Source organism: Podarcis muralis, chromosome 8 (genome assembly GCF_964188315.1).
Source record: "Podarcis muralis chromosome 8, rPodMur119.hap1.1, whole genome shotgun sequence".
In the NCBI taxonomy this organism is placed as follows: domain Eukaryota; kingdom Metazoa; phylum Chordata; class Lepidosauria; order Squamata; family Lacertidae; genus Podarcis; species Podarcis muralis.
In genome coordinates, this window is record NC_135662.1 from 50,335,861 (window position 1) to 50,359,164 (window position 23,304).

Here is a 23,304-nt window from a genome sequence, read left to right on the forward strand (position 1 = left end):
CCCACCCAGGCATATGTGTGAGAACTTTCATTCCATCCAAGATCTCTCTTCTTTGCAAGTGTCCTGTCCAGGACTACTTTTGGATTGATGCAAGTAGAAAAGCATCCTTTTGAACCTATGGAAGCAGAATCGGCAACACCACACAAGCACTACCTTGTCTGGGGGTGTAGTTTGGTCAATACTTGCTTTTTAATTTTGATCTTTACCTTCCTAAAGAAAAATGAGCAAAGGTTTTTCTTTTTTTAAAATCCGCTCTTTGCCTTCATTTCACTGTTTGCTTGTCAGCGAATATTCCTAAAAAATTCTGTTAAATCCATTATTTTCTTTCTCAAAAGTCTGCCTCCCCTTACCTGTATGTGCACCTTTGTGTATGTGTCTGCCTAGATTTGGCTAGGAAGAATGCAGTTTTCCTCTCATTCTTTGAATGGAGGCATGGCAAAAGTAATTTCTTCTTGTACTCTGGTATGATCCTTGGGGGGAAGTCTGTGGCTGCCAGGTAGTTTCTACTGCTACTAGTGCTTAGAATTGGATTTGAAAATATATATAGCTAAGGCAATCAAGCAAGGCTTAATTTTTCTTGTTTTGTGTAACTCCATGGAAGATTCCCCTTCCTAAATTAACTCTAATTAATGGAATGCTATTGTTGTTGTTCCAAGTCTTCCTAGAGACAGGGCTCGTTCATATACATTTTCCTTGATGGATAGGCTACTTAGTATATATTGGAAAAATGCTTGCTACAGGCTTTGGGGACTATGTCAAACAAGTGTTCCTTAAAAATAAAGAGGCCCCTATATGGAGACTGATGCTTGCAATTTGGATGACCCCAATGGCTTAAGACAAGTAAGTTTTCTGTGACAAGGTATAAGAAGACAATGACATTCTTCAGTTATGTTGACCGAGGAACCACCAATCATTTGCCAAAATAAGAATTTATTCCCCCCCTCCCCACTGAATTGTACCCTCCATCCCTGGCACCCGAAGGGCATACTCTTAAAAGCACTCTGAAGGTAATTGGATTATCCAATTATTGACTTGTAGTGAAAAGGTATACTTTATGGCCAAACTAGCCATTTCACTTACGGACTTTCCATAATAGACAGGCTTACTCACTACTTTATTTCAATATACTCCTGCTGAAGTCAGTGGTGTGTATGGTAAATTGCCTTTTGAATGCCAGTTTTGAAGGTGGCTTTACTTTTTTAGGTGATTCATTTGCCTGGTTTAATTTTTTTCTTATAATATTACAGTGATGACAACCACCAGTGTCAAATGTTAGAACTACAAATATATTGGTGAAAGCTCTCATACTGTCTTTTACTGCTTCTTTCTGTTCTGAAGAACAAATGGAAGTGCTGAGACTAGTTGGAACATGTCTTAAACAAGGCCAAACACAAATATTTTCCCCAGCTTACATGAATTTTGGTGGTTCGAAATCCAATACACTGAATAATATCCAACTCCCTTTTAATGCTAGAAAACTGTCCATTGGGTTACGGGAAAATCTTTTATTCCAGTCCCACCAAACGTGTGTATTGACAATGATGGCTGTTGAGTCGTCCAGTTGTATTCATGAAAGTCTGTTCCATTCAAATTGGCATGGGTTTAATTTGATGTAATTCTGTGTAGGATCAGGCTGTTTGTTGCAGTATTGCTGCTGCTGCTGCTTTAAGTAGAGTTGGTATGTGAGGTTCTTTGTTTGGATACAACATGATATGTGCTAGGATCTCATTTCCATTTCCCTCCCCACCCCATCTCTTTGCCCTTCAAATAAATAAATATTTTGTCTGTGTTTGTCCCATACGTTACAAAAGGGATATGACTTAAACGTATACATGTGTGTATAAAATATATCATTTGGAGGTATGCACGATTATAGTTCATAAGCAACTAAGGTGCCTCAAGTTCAGGAACATCCCCCTTGCACTCTCTAGGCTTGAAATTTCAAAGGCCATTGAAATTAGTAGAAACATTCCCAGTGACTTGAATGATCCTTTGAATCGAGCCTGTTCTCCCAGCTTTGTTGTGCCTCACTGAAAATGGTGCTTTTTTTGGTCATCTGTCTCTTCAATTTTGATTTTTAAGGGTGCTGTATATAACATGAATATATTATGCACATATCCTACCCAATGGGTAGAAAAACAAAACGAAACGAAACCCATTGTTAATATTGTAACATAATGTATAGAAGATAACTGTTTAAACACAAAAAGGCATAGAACTTGTGAATGCCTACTTATGTGCTTCGTCCTTTTTTGTAAGAATTTGCAAAAGAATGCATACAAAGGACGGGAAGTCCCATGTATTTTTATTTTCCTATGAAATATCAAAGTACTATAAGGGAAAAAAAGTTTGAACAAACCACTTTTGATTATTAGCCTGTTGATGATAATTGGTTGCTTGATGCATCTGCTGTAAGGAGTCACTTGTGAGTGGTGTTTGCGTGTGTCACTTTAAATGCACAAATACTTAACGTTGTAGCTAGCTTCTGATTTTTCCTTGTTGCTTTCCTTGTTATGAGATTAGACCAGCCTTGGCTTCTTTTTGTTATTTATGACATGATCAACCTAGAGATGGGCTGAATCCTAAGAACACTTATATTTGAAAAGCCAACATTTTAAAATAAGATTTGGTTAAAGTAGGAATCAAACCACCCTTCAAAATGTAAGATGGACAAGCATTTTTGTTTCACAGAAGCAGGATTTTTTTTTTTTGGCCATTTTAAATTTGGTGTGTGGTCCAGGCAGTGATCTTAAGGGGGGCGAATTGGTGGGAATGTGCTGGTCACTGTGATACAAGGCTTGATATCCAGTCCTTATAACCCAAGTGATATAAGGAATAACACATACTGCTGCTACCCTCCCACAAAAATAACAGAATTTTGCAGCTTCCCCACTCCACAAACTTTCATGCACTTTTCATTTTAGTGAACACAAGCACTGCCATCTTGATGTGTCTTCCCAACTTGTCCATTCAGAGTGTGTGTGTGTGTGTGTGTGTGAGAGAGAGATGAGTGAGACAAGATTTTAAAAGGTTCTGGTTGCCCATTGCAGGTTGAACTTGGGAATGCTTGACGTTATGGTGACTTTTGAAGGATGCAAGCTACTTTTCTTGCAAGACCTCTTTTTCTGGCCAATGGATTTTTTTGTTTCTTTTCTTATGAGTCTATTGCATTTTTTTTTTTTTTTTTGCTTTTGCGACTTTGTTTTTAATTTGGATAATGAGACAGGACTTAGACCCTTGATGAGAACAAGGAAAATATTGTTTGGTGTGGCAGGTGCTGTGCTCAGCAAGGTTGCCTTGGCAGTACAAGTTCACCATCTGTCTGCACTGTATCCTGCTTCTGCAGCTTAGGCTTATTAGGCAAAGCAAATACCTCAGAAAAAACTAAGGCAGGTTTTTAGTGTTGAAGACAGCAGAATATTGTAATTATTATTACTTTTTAAAGGAACCCTTTTCAATATCCTTGTTCACAGGTTCAGAATGACCTTGTTACTCAAAGAGTGTGAAATTCGTTCCTCTAACAAGTCTATGTTTTCCTCCTCTTGAGTGACACGGTGATGATGTGGATGCCTTTCAGGTTAAACTCAATAGAACTATCCCAGTCTGTCTCTTCTAGCCCACCCCTAGCAAAGCTGGACCACAAATTGATCCTTGACCACACCTTTGTTGACTTAATTTACAGGAATGAGGAGAAGTCCTCCATGTCTCGTGGTGGCTGTGTTCTCAGGAGACATTGTGGCTTTCAAAGGCTGTGCTTAAAAAGTTTTTTTTTGTTGTTGTTGTTTGGCTGCCCTTGTCAGCAATCATTATCTAGGTCATTGCTGGAGGACTGATCCAAATCTGAGAAGCAGTCTGCATTGTCTTTCACAGTGGAGGTCAACAAGGCCAAACGAGTTCAGAAATGTGTTCTTTGTTAAGCTCTTACTAGCATATCGTTACTTCTGTACCAGGCCTGCAGTTTTGCTTGTTGATATCCTTCTAGGAAATATATACTTCTATCCTGTACCAGGATACTAATTGCTATCCCCAAGTACTGTGGTGTTTGTGGCGCTTTCATATTTTTGCCATCTGTTCTGTTCTTCCACCTCCACACCCACACTAGATATTTTTAAGTAGCCTCCCAAAAACTTGTGTGCACGGTTTAAATATTGTTTGTTCATTTGGTTGGGAGATGGAGTGCTAACCTTTTAAACTTTTGTTGTGCTGACCATTTTCTTGCTCACTCTGTGCTATTGTGATGTTCTCCAGAGTAGATGAAACCTTGCATGTTAGTGAACTGTGTGCAGGGTGGTATTTAGCATGCAGGTTGAAAATTGCAATAACAAAATGTTTTATACCCATTGGACCAAAAAAAACCAACACCCCCAAAGCCTCAAAACCCTTCTTTTTAAAAATAATCAATCTGCTTTGAATTTGCAGTGAGGAAAGATAAGATAAAAACCTGTCAAGTAGACCTGGAGCTCCATTCAGACTTTGCCACTTATTAGATATCTATCATTTTAAATCAAACTTTAGCCCCCCCCCCCCAACAACCTGCATACAACCAAACACTTTCCCTCTGGAACAAGAGCTCAAAGGCATGTTGTTAAGACGGCAAAAATTAAAACAGACTTTATCAGAGTAACTATTTTCTTTACATGCAGTACTAAAGCAATTTATACATTACCAGAGACCTTGGTCTTCAAATAGCAAATAATGTTTCTATTGTTTGCACACTAACTTGGCTATTAGATACTGAATTTACAGCTGCATTCATGCCTGCTTTCAGTACATTTTATTATTATTTTAGTGTTAATTTTCCAGCCTATAATCTGTGTTACACAATAAGGTGCATATGATTTGTTGCTTTCCAAACTGGGTCATATGTTCTGCTCTTATGTCTGCCTCGGTTGTTTGTGTGTGTTCATTTTCTTTGAAGTTATTCCAAAAATACAAATAATACAGCACTATCTACAATATTTAGTCTTTCATTTTAACTTTTTTAAAGGTATCTGGGGGGGGGGGAATAAAAAAACACGTGGTTTTTATTCAAACTTATTGGCAGTGGTTCATGTGAAACTACAAGGAATCTTAACTTGCTTTAAGCTTCTGTTGTTCCCTTTAACCTCAATTTGCTGCTTAATTTCTAATGTAACTTCCAGTTATATGCAGAAAAAGATTTCAGCAGTTGTGTACCTGCCTCCTTTTAACTGAGCAAATGGTGATGTTCTAGTTTTTAGACCTAAGGTCTGTTATTGCAATACTTTTAAAGGAAAATGTTGCTCTAAGTGCTGTTGTTAGTTTTAAATACAGATTTTATGCTTGTTCTTAAGGAGCTGTGGTCAAACCACAGAACAAAGCTATTAAAAAATCAAGATGTTAATTGGTCTCTTGTTCAGTTTTTTCTTTTCTCAAACAGATGATGCTCTAAAATGAGGGGGTGGGAAGCCTAACAATGTTTCAGATGCTTGAATATACCCTGGAAATGCAACATACATTTAAAACCCATGACATCCCCCAAGGAATCCTGGGAAGTTTTGTTAAGTGTGCTGGGAACTGTGTAGCTCTAGGAAAAGGAAACTGCAGGTCTCGGGATTCTTTGGGGGAAGTCCTAGGCTGTAAATTTGTTTTGGATGCAGTGTGAATTTGCTTCCTGCTATATAGCTCATATTGAGTTCATGTATGTTGGGAGGGGGAGGAGCCTGTGAAAACCGCCGAACTGTAGCAAAAAGTGATAACTACAGCAAAATGGGTTAATATCAGGGCATGCCCAGATAGGCTGATTAGAAAAAACGTAAGATTAGCTCTAAGAAGAGCGTTTCCTTGGGCAATAAACTGCTTGTTCCAACAGCATAATCTCCCTCCCCTCCCACACTGTGTGGTGTTTTGGGGCTTCTCTCCACCCTCCAGAGCAGATCTTTGGGGCCGGGGGGGGGGGGAGGTCTAACTGTGCTAGTTCTGCTGGTTTCTGCTAGTGCGACAATTTAGTCATATAGGACTCATTGGTTTTAAACTTAGCTTTTTAAAAAAATTTACTATAAAAATTAAATAAATCCAAACCTACTTTTACTGAATCCTCTGGGTATATCTTCCAACAACACTTTTGAGAGAGTTGATTTCTTCTCCCTGTCCCCCAAAGCTTCATTTTATAGATTCCACTAAAGAAGATAAAAGCTAAGTTTGTTTTTTTAACCCTGGTCCCAAATCCCCAATGCACCAGTCAAATGTACACAGCTTCATTTCTGAGACTGCTTTGATCTTTCTCCTAATCTGCTTTTCACTGTAATTATATTTGTTTGAAAATATGGCTTCCATTTGATTGTGCCTCCTGAAATCATTGCCTGTCAACCAGCTATAGACAGGTTCACTCTCATCTCCATAAGGTGGTTTCCTGCTGGAAGTTGAATCCAGTATCTGTCTGCTATTATGTGGTAGAATGCTCAGGGTTAGCTTTCACCCTCCCAAACTTATTGATTCTCATTAAATACAATCATTTTTAAAAAATAATAATAATCCCTTTTCTAGCTAATGCTCTCTTTCTGAGACTTTGCTGCTTAGGCAAAAAATTAATTAGGCTTCTTTTTCATTATCACATTTTTTTGATCTGCTGTGCTTTGAATGAGTTCTAATTAAAATGTGCAGTTAAAAAGAAACCCTGCTTCCTGTATCATCTCCTGAAATGACCTCATTTACACTCCATTAAGAGGCCAGGACATATTTTTATTTTGTTTGATGCTTTTTCTGCTTTATTAATCCAAGGATTATGGTTATTAGTTTAAGTTAGCCCAATTGGTCTTGGCCAGCAATGGGGATTACAGTGGTATCTCGGTTTAAGAACAGCCCTGTTTATGAACTATTCAGTTTACGAACTCCGCAAAACCGGAAGTAGTGTCCCGGTTTGCGAACTTTTCCTCGTTCTAAGAACAGAAGCCGAATGGTGGAAGGGCACTGGTGGTGGGAGGCCTCATTAGGGAAAGCACGCCTCAGTTTAAGAACAGACTTCCGGAACGCATTAAGTTCGTAAACCGAGGTACCACTGTATAGTGCATCTGTATAATATTCCAGAGTATATAATCTTACATACCTAAATGTTTCTATAACTTCAGCATAAACTTTTTACTTACTACATTTATATCCCACCCTTTCCTCCAAGGAACTCGAGGTGACATACATGGCATCCTCACTCCCCATTTTATCCTCACAACTCTGTGACAGAGCTTGGGCTAAGAGACAAAATTAGCCATGAAGCTCACTGGGGTCTGTCTCCCGGCTCCCAGTCCAACACTTTAACCAGTATCCCACACTGGCTCTTTGAACCTCTCCCACTTTCAGATGGGAAGAGGGAAGGACATATTTCCAGCACAGTTTAATCCACAGACTGGTACAATATTTTCTATATGGCATTGAACTCATCCTCCTAGTATGTTATACAAAAATGGCTTAGAGCAGCTCATTACCTGAGGGAGACAGTATATTTGGCAGGGGAGTGGATTGAGCTGAGCTGCACTCAGTACCTCAAGGAAACCCCATACCTCAAAATTAACCTTACTCTGTGGGTCCACATATCAGGGTAATTTCCTCTGAAATATACCAGCCCTGCAAACAGCAGCAGAAAGCAAATCTAGTCTTATGCTAGGCTGCTTTAAAAGGTTTCCGCAAACCTAAATAGGATATCTGACATGTGGTGACATAAAAAAAGTCAGGTTCTGAGCTGCTGTCAGTTGCAAAGGAGCAGAGGAGGCCCCCTCATAATACATCAGGGAGTTCCCTGATGCTTTTCAAGGCCCTTGTGCAAAGGAATAGAAGAGGAATGAATAGAGGTATAATTACTTGTAATGGGTGAATCTCCTTCCCCAGCTCAGTTTTCCATTGGGCTTGGTAAATAAGCTGTTTTGGGAATAAAGAGAATAGCAGTACTGAAGTAGATGGACCAATGGTCTTAATTCTGCATAAGGCAGGTTCTTACATTATTGTGTTTAGAGATGTCAACACTACAGGACAAAGCAAACATAAGAAAGCAGTGCAACCTGATTTATCCAAGAGAACACAAATGGGCATTTTTTTGTGGGCCTCTCATGCAAATTGTGTGGCATTAGTGCTTGGAAAGAAAAACCAACAGCTCTGCTGATCTGTGTTAACAACGGCACATTTTTTCTTTCTCTCTGAGATTCTGAAGCTTCTAGGCAAACAGCCAGAACACAGCAGTATCTTAGTGACAGAAACCATATCTTTCCCCCTCCCTGCAACAAGCCTAAGCAACACCCCGGAGCTCAAGAAGCCCCCTTGAGAGCCAGGCCCTGCTCACTCCTGATTAATTTAACTTTTACCGATATTACGGAGATTGACAGTTGAGTAAGTGGAAAATCCCAATTTAATCTAGTGTTGAGTGTGCTGCAGATCGCAGACACAAGCTCAGACAGCTTGACCTACATTTAACCCTACACAGCAGGAATCTCTTAGCAAGGAAAAAAGAGAAAAGAAACCAGTTTTATTCTTCTCACTACGGAAAAGATTCTTTCCCCCCACCCTGGTGTTTTTTTTGGGTGTGTGTACATCCTTCCCCTATCCGTTCATGGCAAATGTGACATTCCCAGGCTTGAAATGCTTCAGAGACTCGGGATCAGGACATACTGCGCCACTGCTCAGCATGGATAACAATGTGATTCCAAAAGTCTTAAGAAATAAATATATCTCTCTTTAACAAGTCATCCTCAAAGTGCCCAGGGAATGGTCATTCTGTTGTTCTCTTGTTTGATAACCAGAAAATGAGTCCAGCAAAATAAGTGTCTCTCATGGGATTCCCAACCTAATTAAATCAAAGTACTCAGATTTAAGGCTATTTAGTTGTCACTGAAGTAGCTAGGACCAATCGACACTTCAGTTAAGGCAGGGGATTTGGATTTAATGTGATTTGAGCTCATTGGCATGAATGGGATTACATAATTTTTAAAATCAAGCCCTTTAGTTGCCAACTGGGTTGCCAACTGGGATATGTGCTCTTTTCAAAGTCAAAATCTTATTGCAGCCCATTTACCAATTGGAAAGTAAACCTCACTTATTGTGGCAGCTTTAATGCTCTGGCTGATGCACATTGTAGGAGCAGCAGCAACAAGGCTTCACATCTGCTAAGTCCTCCTCAAAAGCATAATGCACTTGAGCATGGTCTTCTACTTGCACCTTCTTCTCCACAACCCTTACTGCATTGTCATGGGATACCTACGTCTAGCTGTTAGTGCTTTTCTTAAGACACAGTCTGTGGAGCTGAAGTGTTGATTGGTCCTAGCTACTTCAGTGACAACTAAATAGCCTTAAATCTGAGTACTTTGATTTAATTAGGTTGGGAATCCCAATTCTTAAGGTTGGGCTGATTTATTTTTATTTATTCATGTTCGAGATTTATAGCCCACACGTGGCTCCAAAATGTGCCCTTACGGTAGCAAACATGGCATTACAACAATCAATAAACCAGCCAGTTAAACACATCAATAAAACCAGAAGCCATTCAACAACCATAGCAGTCTAATTGTTAGAACACCACGGCAGGCTAAAAAACCACCACGACCTATTGCAAGACAATGATCAATATCCACATACACACCCATACAAAAGGTTTATTTGTTCACAAATTTTCTGAAAGCCAGTATGGAATGAAATGCTCTAGGGAGAGAATTCTAAATGTGAATGACATGGCTAAAAATTCTCCAGCCTCCTTGCTAGCTAAACTAATATCAGATAGCACTAGCACAGGCATACCCAACCTGCGACACTCAAGATGTTTTGGCCTACAACTCCCATGATCTAACAGGACCAGTGGTCAGGGGTGATGGGAATTGTAGTCCAAAACATCTGGTTGGGGATGCCTGCACTAGCACCTAGACCAAAGCATCAACCCACTGCCAGATTTCAAAAGAGCAAGGTATTCAAAGGATCTTCCAACAAACACCTAACAGGATACATAACATATATATAAGAGCCTGCTGGATCGAGCCATCTAGTCCAGCATCCTGTTCTCACTGTGGCCAACCAGATGCCTGTGGAAAATCTACAAGTAATATCGGAGCACAAAAGCACTCTCCCCTCCCATGCTTTCCAGCAACTGGCTTTCAGCATGATTGCCTTCAACTGGCTTTCAGCATGATTTCAGCATGATTGCCTTCAACTGTGGAAGCAGAGCAGAGCCAACACGGCTAGTAGCCGCCACCACCTCCAGCAACCTCAGCATTGTCTAGTCTGACTAGTAGTGGCTCTCCAGGAGATGACGTTTCAGCCCTACCCGTAGAAGCCTGGGACTGAACCTGCAACCTTCTGCATGTAAAGTTGATGCTCTACGGCCCTTTCCCTGCAGGGAAGGGGCATCTGTAACTAGGGATGTCATGAAGCTGTTCCTCCATGGAAACTCAAGATGCTCCATGTGGAAAGATGTTCAAATGTCTGAGAATTTATGGCCTGCATAACAGAGGTTGGGGATGGGATGTTGTCCCAATGGTGATTGGAGTTAATCAACAACTCTAATCAATTCCAAATTTACTAAGTAAAATTAATGTACTCCATCAATTTCTGCTTTAAGTTGTGATGGGTTAAAAATGGTAAATACTTGTAAATTTATTCTTAAAAATGGAAATATAGTTGATAAGCACCATTATAATCTATCTAGTATCTGTACAATGCCTTCTGGTCCACCACTGACGTTTGGCCTTCTATTTATTTAGTTTCTTTCCTTTTTAATGTATAACTGATTTGTTATTCTTTCTCATCTATATCCCCTACTCTCCAGACCTTAATATATGAAAGCAGGAATGGCTAATGTGGGCACCCACCAGTTAATGTTGGACTACAAGTCTCAACATGGCAATTCCTGCTCTAATGCTACCCCTACCCCAAGGTACTGCTTGATATAACCAAGACATCACCTTAAAAGACACACATACACAATCAGTGTTAACCCTGGCTATAGTCAATCCTACAGTCATTATAGAATAGTTATCAGCAATGAAGAGCTGCTGACTTCTCCTTTTGTGTACCTTGCATTACTTACATTGTGGTGGACAAGTTCTCCATTATCTATTATTATTCTAGTCACATTTGCATGTCCAAATACATCCCCTTAATAAAAATCTACCACTATACTGTATGTTTTCTCTTTTCTTTTTTTAAAAAAGCTGACAATTCCCTTTAAAAGCAACAAACCAAGTTTATATTAATGCAAAGAGTCGCCTGTGATTGTCTCATCAATTAATCAGGCTGGGAAACAAACTCAATGTTACAGGCTTGCTTGCAGGCTTATACAATCAAGATGTGTTCTTTCTACTTACAGAATTGTCCTCATCAGACTAGCCACATAATTGCTAGAGGTAATTAAGATTCTGTAATTATTATTATGGGTGACAGTAAACGATTTATGCAGAAGGATAGAGCTTGATTTTTATTAAGCAAACCACCCAAAGGGATCACACATGACCAGAAGACCAGAGCATTAAACAAACCTGACAGAAAAGTCATAGAAAGGAGGAAAAAACACAAAGGCTATGCCAATATGAAATCAGGTTACCTGGGAGTCTGTTGCATGCAGATTCTGTGCACACATTATCTAGCATCTTGTTTCAGCGAGACAAGCAGCAAGTTCATGAGATGTAGCTTCCAAGCTAAAATAAAATCAGATGCCAAGTAAGCATGGCTGTTGAATTCCCAGGTACTCTAGGGACACAGGGAGTGACCTGGATAGGCTATGATGGATGAATAAATTATTGACTTTGTGGGCCTTGTTCAGGTTCCAGTTCTAAGCAGATGTTGTATTGCAAAGCACGGAAGCTTCGATTTTAAACCCAAACTAGCCCTGGATTTATGAAAATACTAATTCACACACGAGGTGCAGTAATAGAAAGTTGACTGGATCTCCATCAGGCTGAAACAACATGAGAGATGCAATCGTGCATCTCGTAAGGCTTGGTTTCCAGACCCTCGATCATATAAAAATGGCAGAGGAAGCATTTATGCAATTGCTATCATGTGATGTTTAAGCCTCAGACCAGTATACTTATGGAAACTTACCCAGAGAGATCTTTACATCTGACCATTTCCAAAGTCTGAAACCTTCTAAGTAAAATTACTTAGCTATTACAAAGCTTGTTTGTTCATAACAGTTATGTTAGACAGAAACTTGACAACCTAGTAGTGTGGAAATACCAAAGTGTCTCATGCTGTTTTAATACTTATTCTAAAAATGGTGACAAAAACTTTTGTGCATCTAAAAAGTACTTTATTTATAGTATTTTGTTTAAGAAATTAAAGGAACAAGACTAGGCTCCAAGAAAAGATGGCTGAAGGACTGTTGGATCCTGCAGGTGTCCTACTCTCTACATGGAAAAGGAGGTCTGCTGCTACACCAGCCCCTACCACCTTAGGATTGCTCTGCTGGTTGAACTTGTATTGATCACTTTGGTATATGCCAGGAAACACTTCATTATATTTGTACAAAACAAGTCTTGATAATGCTCTCTTCAGTTGAATCACTGCTGGCACCAGCAGCTGAGAAATTTATTTCACTAAAGATGCCTTCACATTACGTTTTATGCAGAATGTTTTGATTCAACTAAGAAGATAACATAGCACAGTCTGAGCCATACTTTTCTGGAGAAGTTTGTTGGAATTAGTACCAGTTATTTGGAGGGAAATATTATGGATTTGTGCTTAACTGAAGTATTAAAACAGAACCCTTTCACCAAAGAATGAATGAAAAGCCATGATGTTTGGCGCTCCTGCTATGAAGCACGTTCCCTCCCCCCATATTGAATTATGTAATTCATATAGAATACATGAGGCCACAAGGTGTTTGAAGCAAATGGCTTGGGTCCAGTGGAGCTTTCTCCATTTGTCTGTTTTCTCTTTTGGATGGGAGTCACAAAGATAATTATGGTGGTAAAGAAAACAGTTCAAAGGAAAATTTGTAACAACAAACTAGTTATTAGGGACCAAGTGGAGAATGGTTGTGATGCAATTTAATATTATAACCATTTCACAAGCAAAAGTTTATTTTTCAGAAGAGTATCATTAGCGCTTAGGGAAAATTAGAATAACATCTCTGCAAACTCCAAGCAAAAGTCTCAGCACAATTATTTCCACAGTAAGGATACAAAAGTTATGAAAAAAAAATCATTTAAAAGATAATTGCTTTTCAAAAACATACACTACACACAACTTATATCTATATCAGCATAATGTTTAAAGCATATTGGAGGACGGTGAAAGGGAGTTATAACTTACAGATCCTCTCAGCCAGTGACACAAGAAGAACCCACAGACAGTAATGATGTGCCATGAGTACTTTAATAATGGTACTTTGCAAAATTTATTCCAGCAAGATCCATCTACAGTGGATATAAGAAAAAGGCAAACTTGTCAAGGAATAAATTGGATAGTGGATGAAACTGAACATTTCACCAAATATTGTGGCTTTGCCATCTTCCTTCAGTGTGGCTGGCGCAGAGAGCCAGGGAAAGTCACACTGAAATGAATGATCAAGCACAGCAGCAGCATGCAGATACTGCTTCCATCCCACCCCAATATTATTTCTAAGCCCTAGGTGTTATCACTACAACAAAACACAAATTTTATTTCAAGAAAGAGGACGGAATTGTTTCATTTTAAATAGACTGACATTAAACCAGAATATATTCTTTTAAACTTGGCTTAAAAGTACAGAGACAAGGAAGGGAAAGTCGTTCAGAAATAGAGGACTGCAGCCTAGAAATCTATTTCCCCCCTGTACTATTTTATGTGTATTATATATGCAAAGGTAAAAGTGGCCAGGTCTGTACTAGGGTGAAAGCTAACATCCATGCAATTGACATCTGACAGCATAACTCTCCAACATGCTCTTTGTGGAAAAATAAAATAAATATTGCGCTTAAGGCCATGGTGGTACTTCACTTCCAGCCATGGCTCTTATTTTTCACTATGCTGTCCTTGCACGTTGTGATGACCTCATGACCTCAGTGCTGCTTTCTGAAGTATGCTGTTCTAAGTATCAACCTTTGGGGCTTTCCTCTAGCAAGATCCGCAAATCTACCTAGGAAAAAGCAAACCAATACATACCAGGGTACAAGGCCAGGTAAACCATATCTCATTAATAAGCAGGTGCCCACTTTGAACTCAGACTAACATTAGGGCTGCTTATTTTAGAGCTGCTTATTTTTGACCCAAATATATGGGGGCACAACTATGGTCACAGTTCCCTGCGTCTCCTGATGCTGGCCATGTGCCTTGCTTTCATGTTGCTTTTGTTATTTTCAGCTTTATTACATATGCTAAGAAACTTTGTGAAAATGGCTGCTGATTCAAATCTCTGCAACAGGGGAGGTTCCAGTTTGACACCTGCAGTTAAAGCAATTTAAAATTGGCGTGGCAAATGTTCATGCCATACTGACTTCCATCTTTTTGAATATTTTATCCATAGCTATTTTCTCACAGAATCCTTTCACTCAATTAAAAGATACAAGAAAGACAAAGGGAAGACAAAAAGCCAAGTGCCAATGTCTTCTCTCTCGTGCATCCAGTCCCATTCACAAAGCATGCTTATAACAGCATTACACTGGTGGTGGAAACAACTACCTATTTTATCACATATTTTTCTTCCTGATGTACACAGAAAATCCTCATTGCCAGCTGCCAGAATGACACAGGCAATTCATCTTCCATGTGATGAGAGAAAGGAGAAAAATTCATGTCAGGGGTATCTTTGATAGTTCAGTTGAACTAATACAGCAATGCCAGGATGAACATGCAGTGTCGAGTGGTGCTCATCCTGCACAATTGGGACCAAAGGAAACATGCCACCTTGGAAGAAAAAAGGCATGGTGAGCACTTGGAAGATGGATTCAAGAAACTCAGTCTGGGATACACAAGTGGCAGTAAGTTCAGCCTCACCATTGAAAACTGACCACATAAAGAGGGGAGCAATTTATATCATTGTACAATACTGTCTTTGAACTCTTATACAGGGTGAGTCTTTTAAAAGAGGTCCCATGGAACAGGGGTACTCTGTATCCACGGGGGTTGTTTTAAAGGACTCACCCTGTAATAGTGTAACTCTCAAAAGTCTTAATTGCTCTGCACAAGATGGTTTGTTGGTAAGTGCTTCCCTCTTATACTTGAAAGCATTAAAGAAAACAATTCCTTAAATCAGTAGCATGAAAAAGTAGTCAGAGCACATTTTGGCAATGGACTTTGCAGATGCCTCTTAGACTGCTATAAATCTCCCTTACACTGTCCCTGAAAGAGTGCCTTTATGAAGTTAACTCTACAGATGCTTTCTGGTAACTTGACAGAAATAAAAGAAGCAAGTCTAGAAATAGACGGACAAATACATATCTTCCTTCATATAGCTTAAAGGTAACCAGATTGCAAAAAATGTTTGCTGCTTTGGGTGCAATCCTCCTATCACTGGCTCCTTTTTCCACCAGTCACAGCACAAGCAGTGGTATACATACACAAGAGGTTGAAAGGGTGCATCATGAGTTTCTGGATCTCCCACTCCAATGCAGTACTCCTTTATATTCCAGCTTATAAGCGCTTTAAAAAACAAAACCATAGGAGAACTGAAATGCCATGTTATGCTTCAGACAGAACAGGTAACTTTGGATGGCATTCAATGAAGATATACTCAGAGATGACCCACTTAAACCAATGAACAAGGCTAAGCCAGGGCCATTAATTTCAATGGGTCTACTCTGAGTAAAACTTAACTGACTACCACAGAAAATGACAACAACATGGGAATCATAAAAATCACACCTGTAAATTTTAGATTACGCCATAGTACTCAACAGTATAGTAATGCTGAAGTTTTGTGGAAATTTTCTAGGATTCTTCAATGTAAAAGGCAACAGCATCTATCAGTCTTTAAACACAAAGATTAAAATGTAAATGTCTATTCATATGCAGAGGTAGGTTTATCTTCTCCATTTTCAAAACTTTTAATGATGGCATGACATTTTTAGTCTAACCGTGGAATAATCAATCCAATTGCACATTTGAAATATACAATTAAGTTTAGTATCATCTCTCATACACTATTCAGTAAACTGTTTATAAGAATATAGCAGTAATATATATTTTATAATTACCTGATCTTTTGAGAATATTATGATTAAATGATTTACAAATATTGACACCATCTCCAAAATACGTTTGTGTACATGACCCAAACATTCTCATACATATCTTCCAAGATACTTAACAGTGGCAAAGAGGTCAGCTCAAATCAGATGTGTAGATAACTTTGTTCTTTCTCCACAAAGATCCAGACAAGACTGTTGGTCATAATTCGGCAGACCACAGAACCCCACTTTGGGACCTAGCTATGGTCCCAAATCATAACACTTGAAAATATTGCAATAATTTTCTAAAGTTGGGTGTGAGCCTTAGATGTTATTCTTTTAGTTTTCAAATCACTGGCACTTTCTAATCAGCCCAAAACATCTAAAACAAGCAGAAACAAAAAGCAGCAAGTGTATACATTCCACATTTGCTAAAGAGTTACGAATGCTTTGGTTTTGCCGCCAATTTTCCTATTCTTTCTTTTTTATAAATGAAACCTTATCTTTTGTTTCCTGTATCTTTTCTGTTATCCTCTCTTTTGTTTCTTCCATCTTCCCAGTCAGCCTCTCTTTTGTTTCTTCCATTTTGCCACTAATCATGTCTCTGGTTTCCTCCATTTTCCCCGATAGTCGCTCTTTTGTTTCTTCCATTCGATCCTGAATGTAGTCCTTGACTAGAGGTGGTGTGGACATGTAGCCTTGCTTACGAAGGTACTTTACAGTGATAGATGTCCCTCCTAAAGTCACTGTGTATCTGGCCGGAGTTGCAATCTTGTCAATAAGAGGGAGGGAAATACACATACATGTATAACTTCAACGGCAAATTCCTCTTACCAGGCAAAATTCCTGACAGGTCTATCATTGTTAGCTGCAGCAGCACAAAAACTACTCGTACCTCTTAAGCTAAAGCATCATCCTTACCCTGGCAGGAAAACTCTCCCTGCCACCCCGGTTTCCTACTTTCTGAAAAGATATGTGCGAGTTTTCCCAAGCTTCAGTATACCTTCCAGTTGCTAAATGAACACGAGGTATGGGGCAGTCTTTTTATATCTTCCCTTGTATAAGGAAGTATCGCTGCCTGGCAGGAGCTGACAAATACTGCAGCAACAGCAGTGAGGATGCTGCTGAACTAGTAATGCTAGCAACAATATAGTTAGATCATGCCCCCTCCAGACCCTTAAACCTGATCCTTTAGAAGTGAAGCACTAGGAAATAGGATTAGTGTGCAAGTCACAACAAGCTTTACATGGTAAGGCAGCAGCTATTCAATATCAAAGAAACTGACAATTAGGTTGAAGTATCTTTAGGATAACATGAGCATATGAAGGCTAGACAGTGGTCAGGGTACCTTTTCATTCCTTATTGAAACAATGCTGCATTACTCTGTTATGGTAGGTATTTTAAGGAGAGGGCAATAAATCAGACCTATATTGTGGGCTTATTAACCTTCTGCCACATCCTCTAGACGTTACTAACTGAAGTTGTTTAGGGATTGATCAGTCTATTTCTGTCTCTCTTCAATTTTGCACATGCTCATTGAGAAGTCTATCCTGTCCTGTTTCAGCATACATCTGCAACTTTAAAAACCTGCATGAAAATTCATATTTAAATACTTATTCTGATAAAAAATATATATGTAAACATGCTTTTATTTCAGTGTGCTTATTTCCTAAACCTATTTCATCCTAAAATATGCATTTAAATATATTTTCTCAGCTGAGAACCATATTACAATATTTAGAGACATGTAAAATCCAGAGGTAAATTTCCCATCTGCACATCAGGCCAGATATTGTTGAACAGGTCAGCTTGCATCAGAATTTGCAGAAGTAAACTTTCCTAGTTCTGTGCAAAGTTATTTAGCGTCCAATCGTATGTCTGCTTGAAGGACTTATGACTGCAGCCTTCTACAGCAAAAGGATGAATTCTCCAGTATTATATACTTGAGATGATGGACAATAAATGACTGATAATATCCAGAAGATATGTCACAAAAGTTACTAAGCTCATTAAGTTCTGTCTGCATTACTGTGCTTTTCTTAAAGTTTCTGAAGGTTGACAGTTGCAAAGCCCTGCTTAAGAAAAAATGGAATCTTGCTTTGAAAGTTAGCTATGCTATAGTGTGGCAATGCAATACAGTCATACCTTGGAAGTTGAATAGAATCCTTTCTAGAAGTCCATTCGACTTCCGAAACGCTCACCTTCCAAAGTGCGGTTTCTGATTGGCTGCAGGAATCTCCTGCAGCCAATATGAAGCCACGGAAGCACCGTCAGATGTTTGGCTTCCAAAAGAATGTTCAAAACCGGAACAATCACTTCTGGTTTTCGATTGTTTGGGAGCCGAAACGTTCGACTCCCAAGGCATTCGGGAGCCGAGGTACGACTGTACAGGTTTAATCTTGAAGAGTGACTTCAGTGGAGTGTGAAGCTTTTTCAAAGAATACATTTTCAAAGCATGAAGATGATGTTATCTATATAAGGACTAAACAAGACCTTTATATGCTTTTGATTGTCCTTTCTAATCTTGTACCCTCTGTGCTCGCTCTTTACTCCCACCCAAATCTTTGTTCCCAGTTTTGAGTTCCACATAATGACATATCATCAGGAAATAAGTGGGAGGACATATACTAATTCCTACTTCAATGAAAGCTGATGGTTTGGCAGTTTTGTATCTACTTATAAATGCTTTCTGCCTCTTGCATCAGAAAAAGCTCTCACTTTACTTGATAGTGTCTTATTGGAAAATATTTAGCACCTGGCAGTAGAATTAAAGCTCAGAGATCTTAATAAAAGGCTAGCCAGTGGCACGACGTGAGAAATGCAGGTGAAAGAAAAATAAAAAGCATTAAGACAGAGCACAGCCAATTCTATTGAGAGAGGAAAGCAATTAAAGCAATTCAGTATCCATGCAACAAAACAAAGCTGTTGTTAAAATTCAAATTGAGAGAACAAAAACTAAAAGACAAAAAAATCCCACATTTATTCTTTTTGAGAAGGTAAAATAATTTCCAATACTGTTCTTCAATTCTGGAAAAACTGGCAATTCCTTCCTTAGTCCTACGTATGGGAAGTGAGATCCAAACTCCATTCAGGAGCAAGGCTACTGCTGGTTAAACCAGCCGAAGACCAGCAGAGGGGAAACAAGCATAAATTCCACCACGTTGCCAGGTTACATGAGCAAACAGAATAGAGTTAGGATCCCGCATTAAGTTCACTCTCCCTGGTCTCACCTCCCTGCCCATTTTCCAAGGTTTATGTCAGTCTGGGCTCGGCACTAAGCCAGGATTAATGATTGGGGACTTATGCTGGCATAACCAGGCTGAGCACAGAGCCTGCTGGCTAAACCAGCGATCTGCCACATCTCTCATCTCAACAGATCTAGGGTTAGATCTTCACCCTTTGTATTGTATCCTTAGATGCATCTTAAAATCACTTCATGAAAAACAGCAACAAAAGAGATTAAAACCTAAACTCTTGGGTGTGAAAGAAGTAGTGGGATTTTTAGATCTCATTCTTACTGGACTTGGTCATACTCATTTTAATAGCAGTAGGGCTTCCAATAGAAAGAAAAGAAAAAAATCTAATCAATTATAGTCTCCTTAGCAACTGAGAACACAAGTCAGACTCTCATTGAACAGACAAGAGAAATATCTAAGACACGTGAATCGGTGGGAGAACAACTCCCTACTTAATATTGATACCATGTATCTAGCACTTTCATCTTGTTCATTCTCAGAACAAATCTGCCGAGGTATGGCATTATTATTCCCATTTCACATATGGGAAATGGAGGAAGTGCTTTGCCACTCAAAAGTTCACCAGTATCATGGTTTAAGCTAGTGTCTCATTGGTTCACAAGCACTCCTTTTAATGCATTCAACTGGTCTTACAAATAAATGCAAAAAGGACAAACCAACACCATTAGTGCTGTGTTATATTTCCATGGTGACACACTAATGGAAGGACTGATCTTCTATTGCCTCCAGAACTTACAGGTTCTAATTCTGAGGAGAGGAAGAACATGCATGGCCTTTCTCAGAAAGGAAAATATATGGCCCTCCAGAACTACTACAACTCCCATCAGCCCAAACCAACATGGCCAATGGTCAGGAAAGATGCAACTTAGAGAGTTGAGCATCTGGAAGTTCCTCATCCCTGGCTGCACTGATGATAAATGAAAGCACTTTCATGCAGCGACACACAGAGATAAATAAGCACATGTAAAATCAGCCAAGCAACTTTGCTGTTCAACAGGCTTTCTTCATTATAACAAGGTGATAAGAAATGAAAAAGCACAGCCAAGAGTGGGGAAATAGCTAGCAGCTTAAAGGACAACAAAATGACTGGCCTTTTTGCAAGTCTGGAATTACAAGTTAGTGTAAATAAGGTTCCTGGAGCAACACAGCAAAGCAGAGAATATCCCATAATTGCCTAAACCCACATGCGTCAACAACTGAGAGGTCTTTCGTTCCTTACTGTGACACAAGTGTTTGACAATGGTGAAGAGTCAAATTTTACACCACGTTTTGCTAGAGAGGATGGACTTAGAGAGAAAATAAAGAATGGCAGGCAGGTAAAGTAAGGTGTTCTTCAGCTACATTATGTACTGTTTACAGAAAACTGTTAAAAATACCCACTTATTTCATACGTACAACTCTTAAAATGCTTTATGTCCACATTTAAATCTCTCATGATGCCCTGTAAATAGTATTTCCAATTGTTCCCTTCCTTTGCCAAAATGCTGACTTGGAATCTGTCTTCTTCATAACCACAGGATTGTTACCTACCCTGAGCTCTTGTGGCAAGGTCTACTTTGAATAAATTTATTCACAGCTGTGACTTTTATTTCAGAAGTTCACAGCCTTGGTCATAACAGACTGCAGGGTTAATCAGTGGGCTGTAGCCCCTTCATTATACGATTACACGATCAATATTTTTATGGACAAGGTTGCAGATGAAATTAAGAAATCTTTGCAAGTACTTACCTTATACATTGCATAGGCAGTTAACGCGTTACCACTCTGAGAATGCTTTAGAATATTTACAATGCTTTCAGGCAACCCTATGAATTCGAGGAAAGGAACAACATTTATTCCTCTGTGAAAGAAAGAGATTAAAATGAATAAAGTACTAACAACCTTATAAACATGTATTCTGACAAGACTGCAGAATAAAAGATTTTTATATTTAACAATAAATACAGTACACTTGCAACCTACACACATTTAACTGAACACTCATTCAGCTTTATGCACTTGAACATTAAAAAATAAAAGGGGGCAGACATGTTGGGGGCAATCTCACCCACTATTGCACTCAATGGGTTTTGACTGTAACCAATTTTGGCTTCAGGCGCAATGCCCGGAAAGTAACTCCTGTATAAGTTGAGGGCTTACTGTATTGCAATCAATCACACTTTTATTGCACCAGTATAAAGTGCAGATTCAAGCATTAATGGCCAATGAAGAGAAAAATGGCAAGAGAGATCATTCAGAAGATATTCCCAGTTGTAATACTTTAAACCAGAAGATCAAGATCAACTGTCAGATTTTTGGTTGATTTTCAATAGAATATTCAAGGGTTTTAGACTTAGTTGTTTAACAATAGCAATATCAAAATGACTTCTATAGCCTAAATTATGCTGTTGAAATGAAGAAAGCAAACCAGGAGTGGACTTCTGTATGAATGGTCTATAAGCTCAGTTCATCTCTGATACTGAAATCAAAGTGCAAGGTACAGAGCTCTATAACCAGGTACCAGAGAACAAGAGCGGCAATGTACATGACTTCACAATGAATAGAAAATGTAGAAAAAGAAAAAGACTTCAAAAATATGACACAGAGAAAACTTCTAGAGTACTTTCCCAGATAGTCCCATCATTTTGGAAGGAAAATTGTGCACCTGAAGTACAAGCATTAGTGATTTACACATACATACTCTTTAAAATATTGGAATGTTATGTGCAACAGAATATCTTGTCCTCAACTGGTGATATGGGACACATACCTGAGTTGCAGCCTAATCCAAGTTGGGTGACCACCATAACAAAATGCATGATAAAAATTAAGAAATTGGATGGAATATTACTGGAATAGACCATTACATTCTACATATGCTTTTAGAACTTGGGGTTTTAATAATATCTGTAATGGAAGGTTGTGTGTGCATATTTGTGTGTGTGTGTGTGTGTATATATCTCATACACTGCATAAGTGATTGGGCGCATTACTGTAAAGATTTGCTTAAGACTAATAAATATAGTGATTATGAGTTCATCACTTACTTTAAAGCTGCATAGTAAAAAATTCCAAACCATATGCTGGAAGTCAAAAGATGCACTGGAATCATAACTTTGCCATACTGTTTAAAAGTTCTCTTGAATCTCTGCACGAGACTAATAGATTTGTCTTGTAAGGGATCAAGCTCTACAGAATTTGGTTCTACAGAGTCTTTCTGGGCTAAGTTACCAGATGGTTTGGTATGAATTTCTCTTTCCAGTTCTTTATTGCGATGGTCTTCTAGTTGGGATGATGCCATGCCCAAGAATTGCCTTTCTTTGGAAACCCAAACAGCAGCAGATGCATGTAGACACTGGTGCTGGGAGCTCAACGCCAAGGAAACCATTTTCTGTCTAGTATTAAGCAAGGAGGCTTTTCCTTTTAAGAATGGAAAGATACAGCTGCGATAAGGCATCCAATATGTCCTGTACACCAGCTGAAATGGTTTCTGCATTTTGGTTGATGGCAACAGCATATTGAAGATACTGTTATATACAGCTCCTAAGAAACGTTGAAAGGAAAACTGTTAAAATTAATAACAAATACATTGTAGGCTACTGTAATACACTGAAATCAACTGTTACATTGTTATACCACAATGGTAAAAACTTTGCTCAAAAGAGGATAATTAATATTAGTACAATTATTCATCAGCCTGCAAATTTTGGCTGTGTTTACAAGCAAAGCCCATTGCCACCATGTGTTTCTGAAAAAGGTACAAACAGCACTTTGTAACGCTAACATTCTACAACAGTCCAACTATTCCTCCCTTCCAATTGGGTGGGTAGGTGAAAGGAAGGTTGTTGCTCTCCTGAGAGTAGGGCTTTTGCAGAAATCAAAAGCAATGCTTTGCTGCTGGCTCCTGCAAAAACCTTGGTTCTCTCCCTGTTGGGTTTTTACAAGAAGCTGTAGATAGACATTGCAGGAGTTTTCTGTAAAAAGCTCAACTTGCA

The 23,304-nt window shown here is 38.9% G+C and overlaps 1 protein-coding gene across 3 annotated transcripts in view; it reads right to left on the reverse strand.

Moving 5' to 3' along the window:
* Nucleotides 1-936: 936 nt before the first annotated feature.
* FAM210A (family with sequence similarity 210 member A) overlaps nucleotides 937-23,304 on the reverse strand; it is a 31,073-nt gene continuing 8,705 nt past the window's right edge. The window contains exons 3-8 of one of the 3 annotated variants that reach the window (XM_077933184.1): nucleotides 22,357-22,852; nucleotides 21,059-21,170; nucleotides 13,240-16,844; nucleotides 11,528-11,621; nucleotides 7,810-7,866; nucleotides 937-6,137 (exon numbers count right to left, since the gene is read on the reverse strand). In XM_077933184.1, coding sequence (XP_077789310.1) covers nucleotides 16,545-16,844; nucleotides 21,059-21,170; nucleotides 22,357-22,826 — 882 coding nt within the window. In that variant the 5' untranslated portion in view covers nucleotides 22,827-22,852 and the 3' untranslated portion in view covers nucleotides 937-6,137; nucleotides 7,810-7,866; nucleotides 11,528-11,621; nucleotides 13,240-16,544. Of the gene's footprint in view, nucleotides 7,867-11,527; nucleotides 11,622-13,239; nucleotides 16,845-21,058; nucleotides 21,171-22,356; nucleotides 22,853-23,304 lie in introns of those variants that run through there. The other 2 variants (XM_077933183.1, XM_077933185.1) reach the window with 2 other exon arrangements.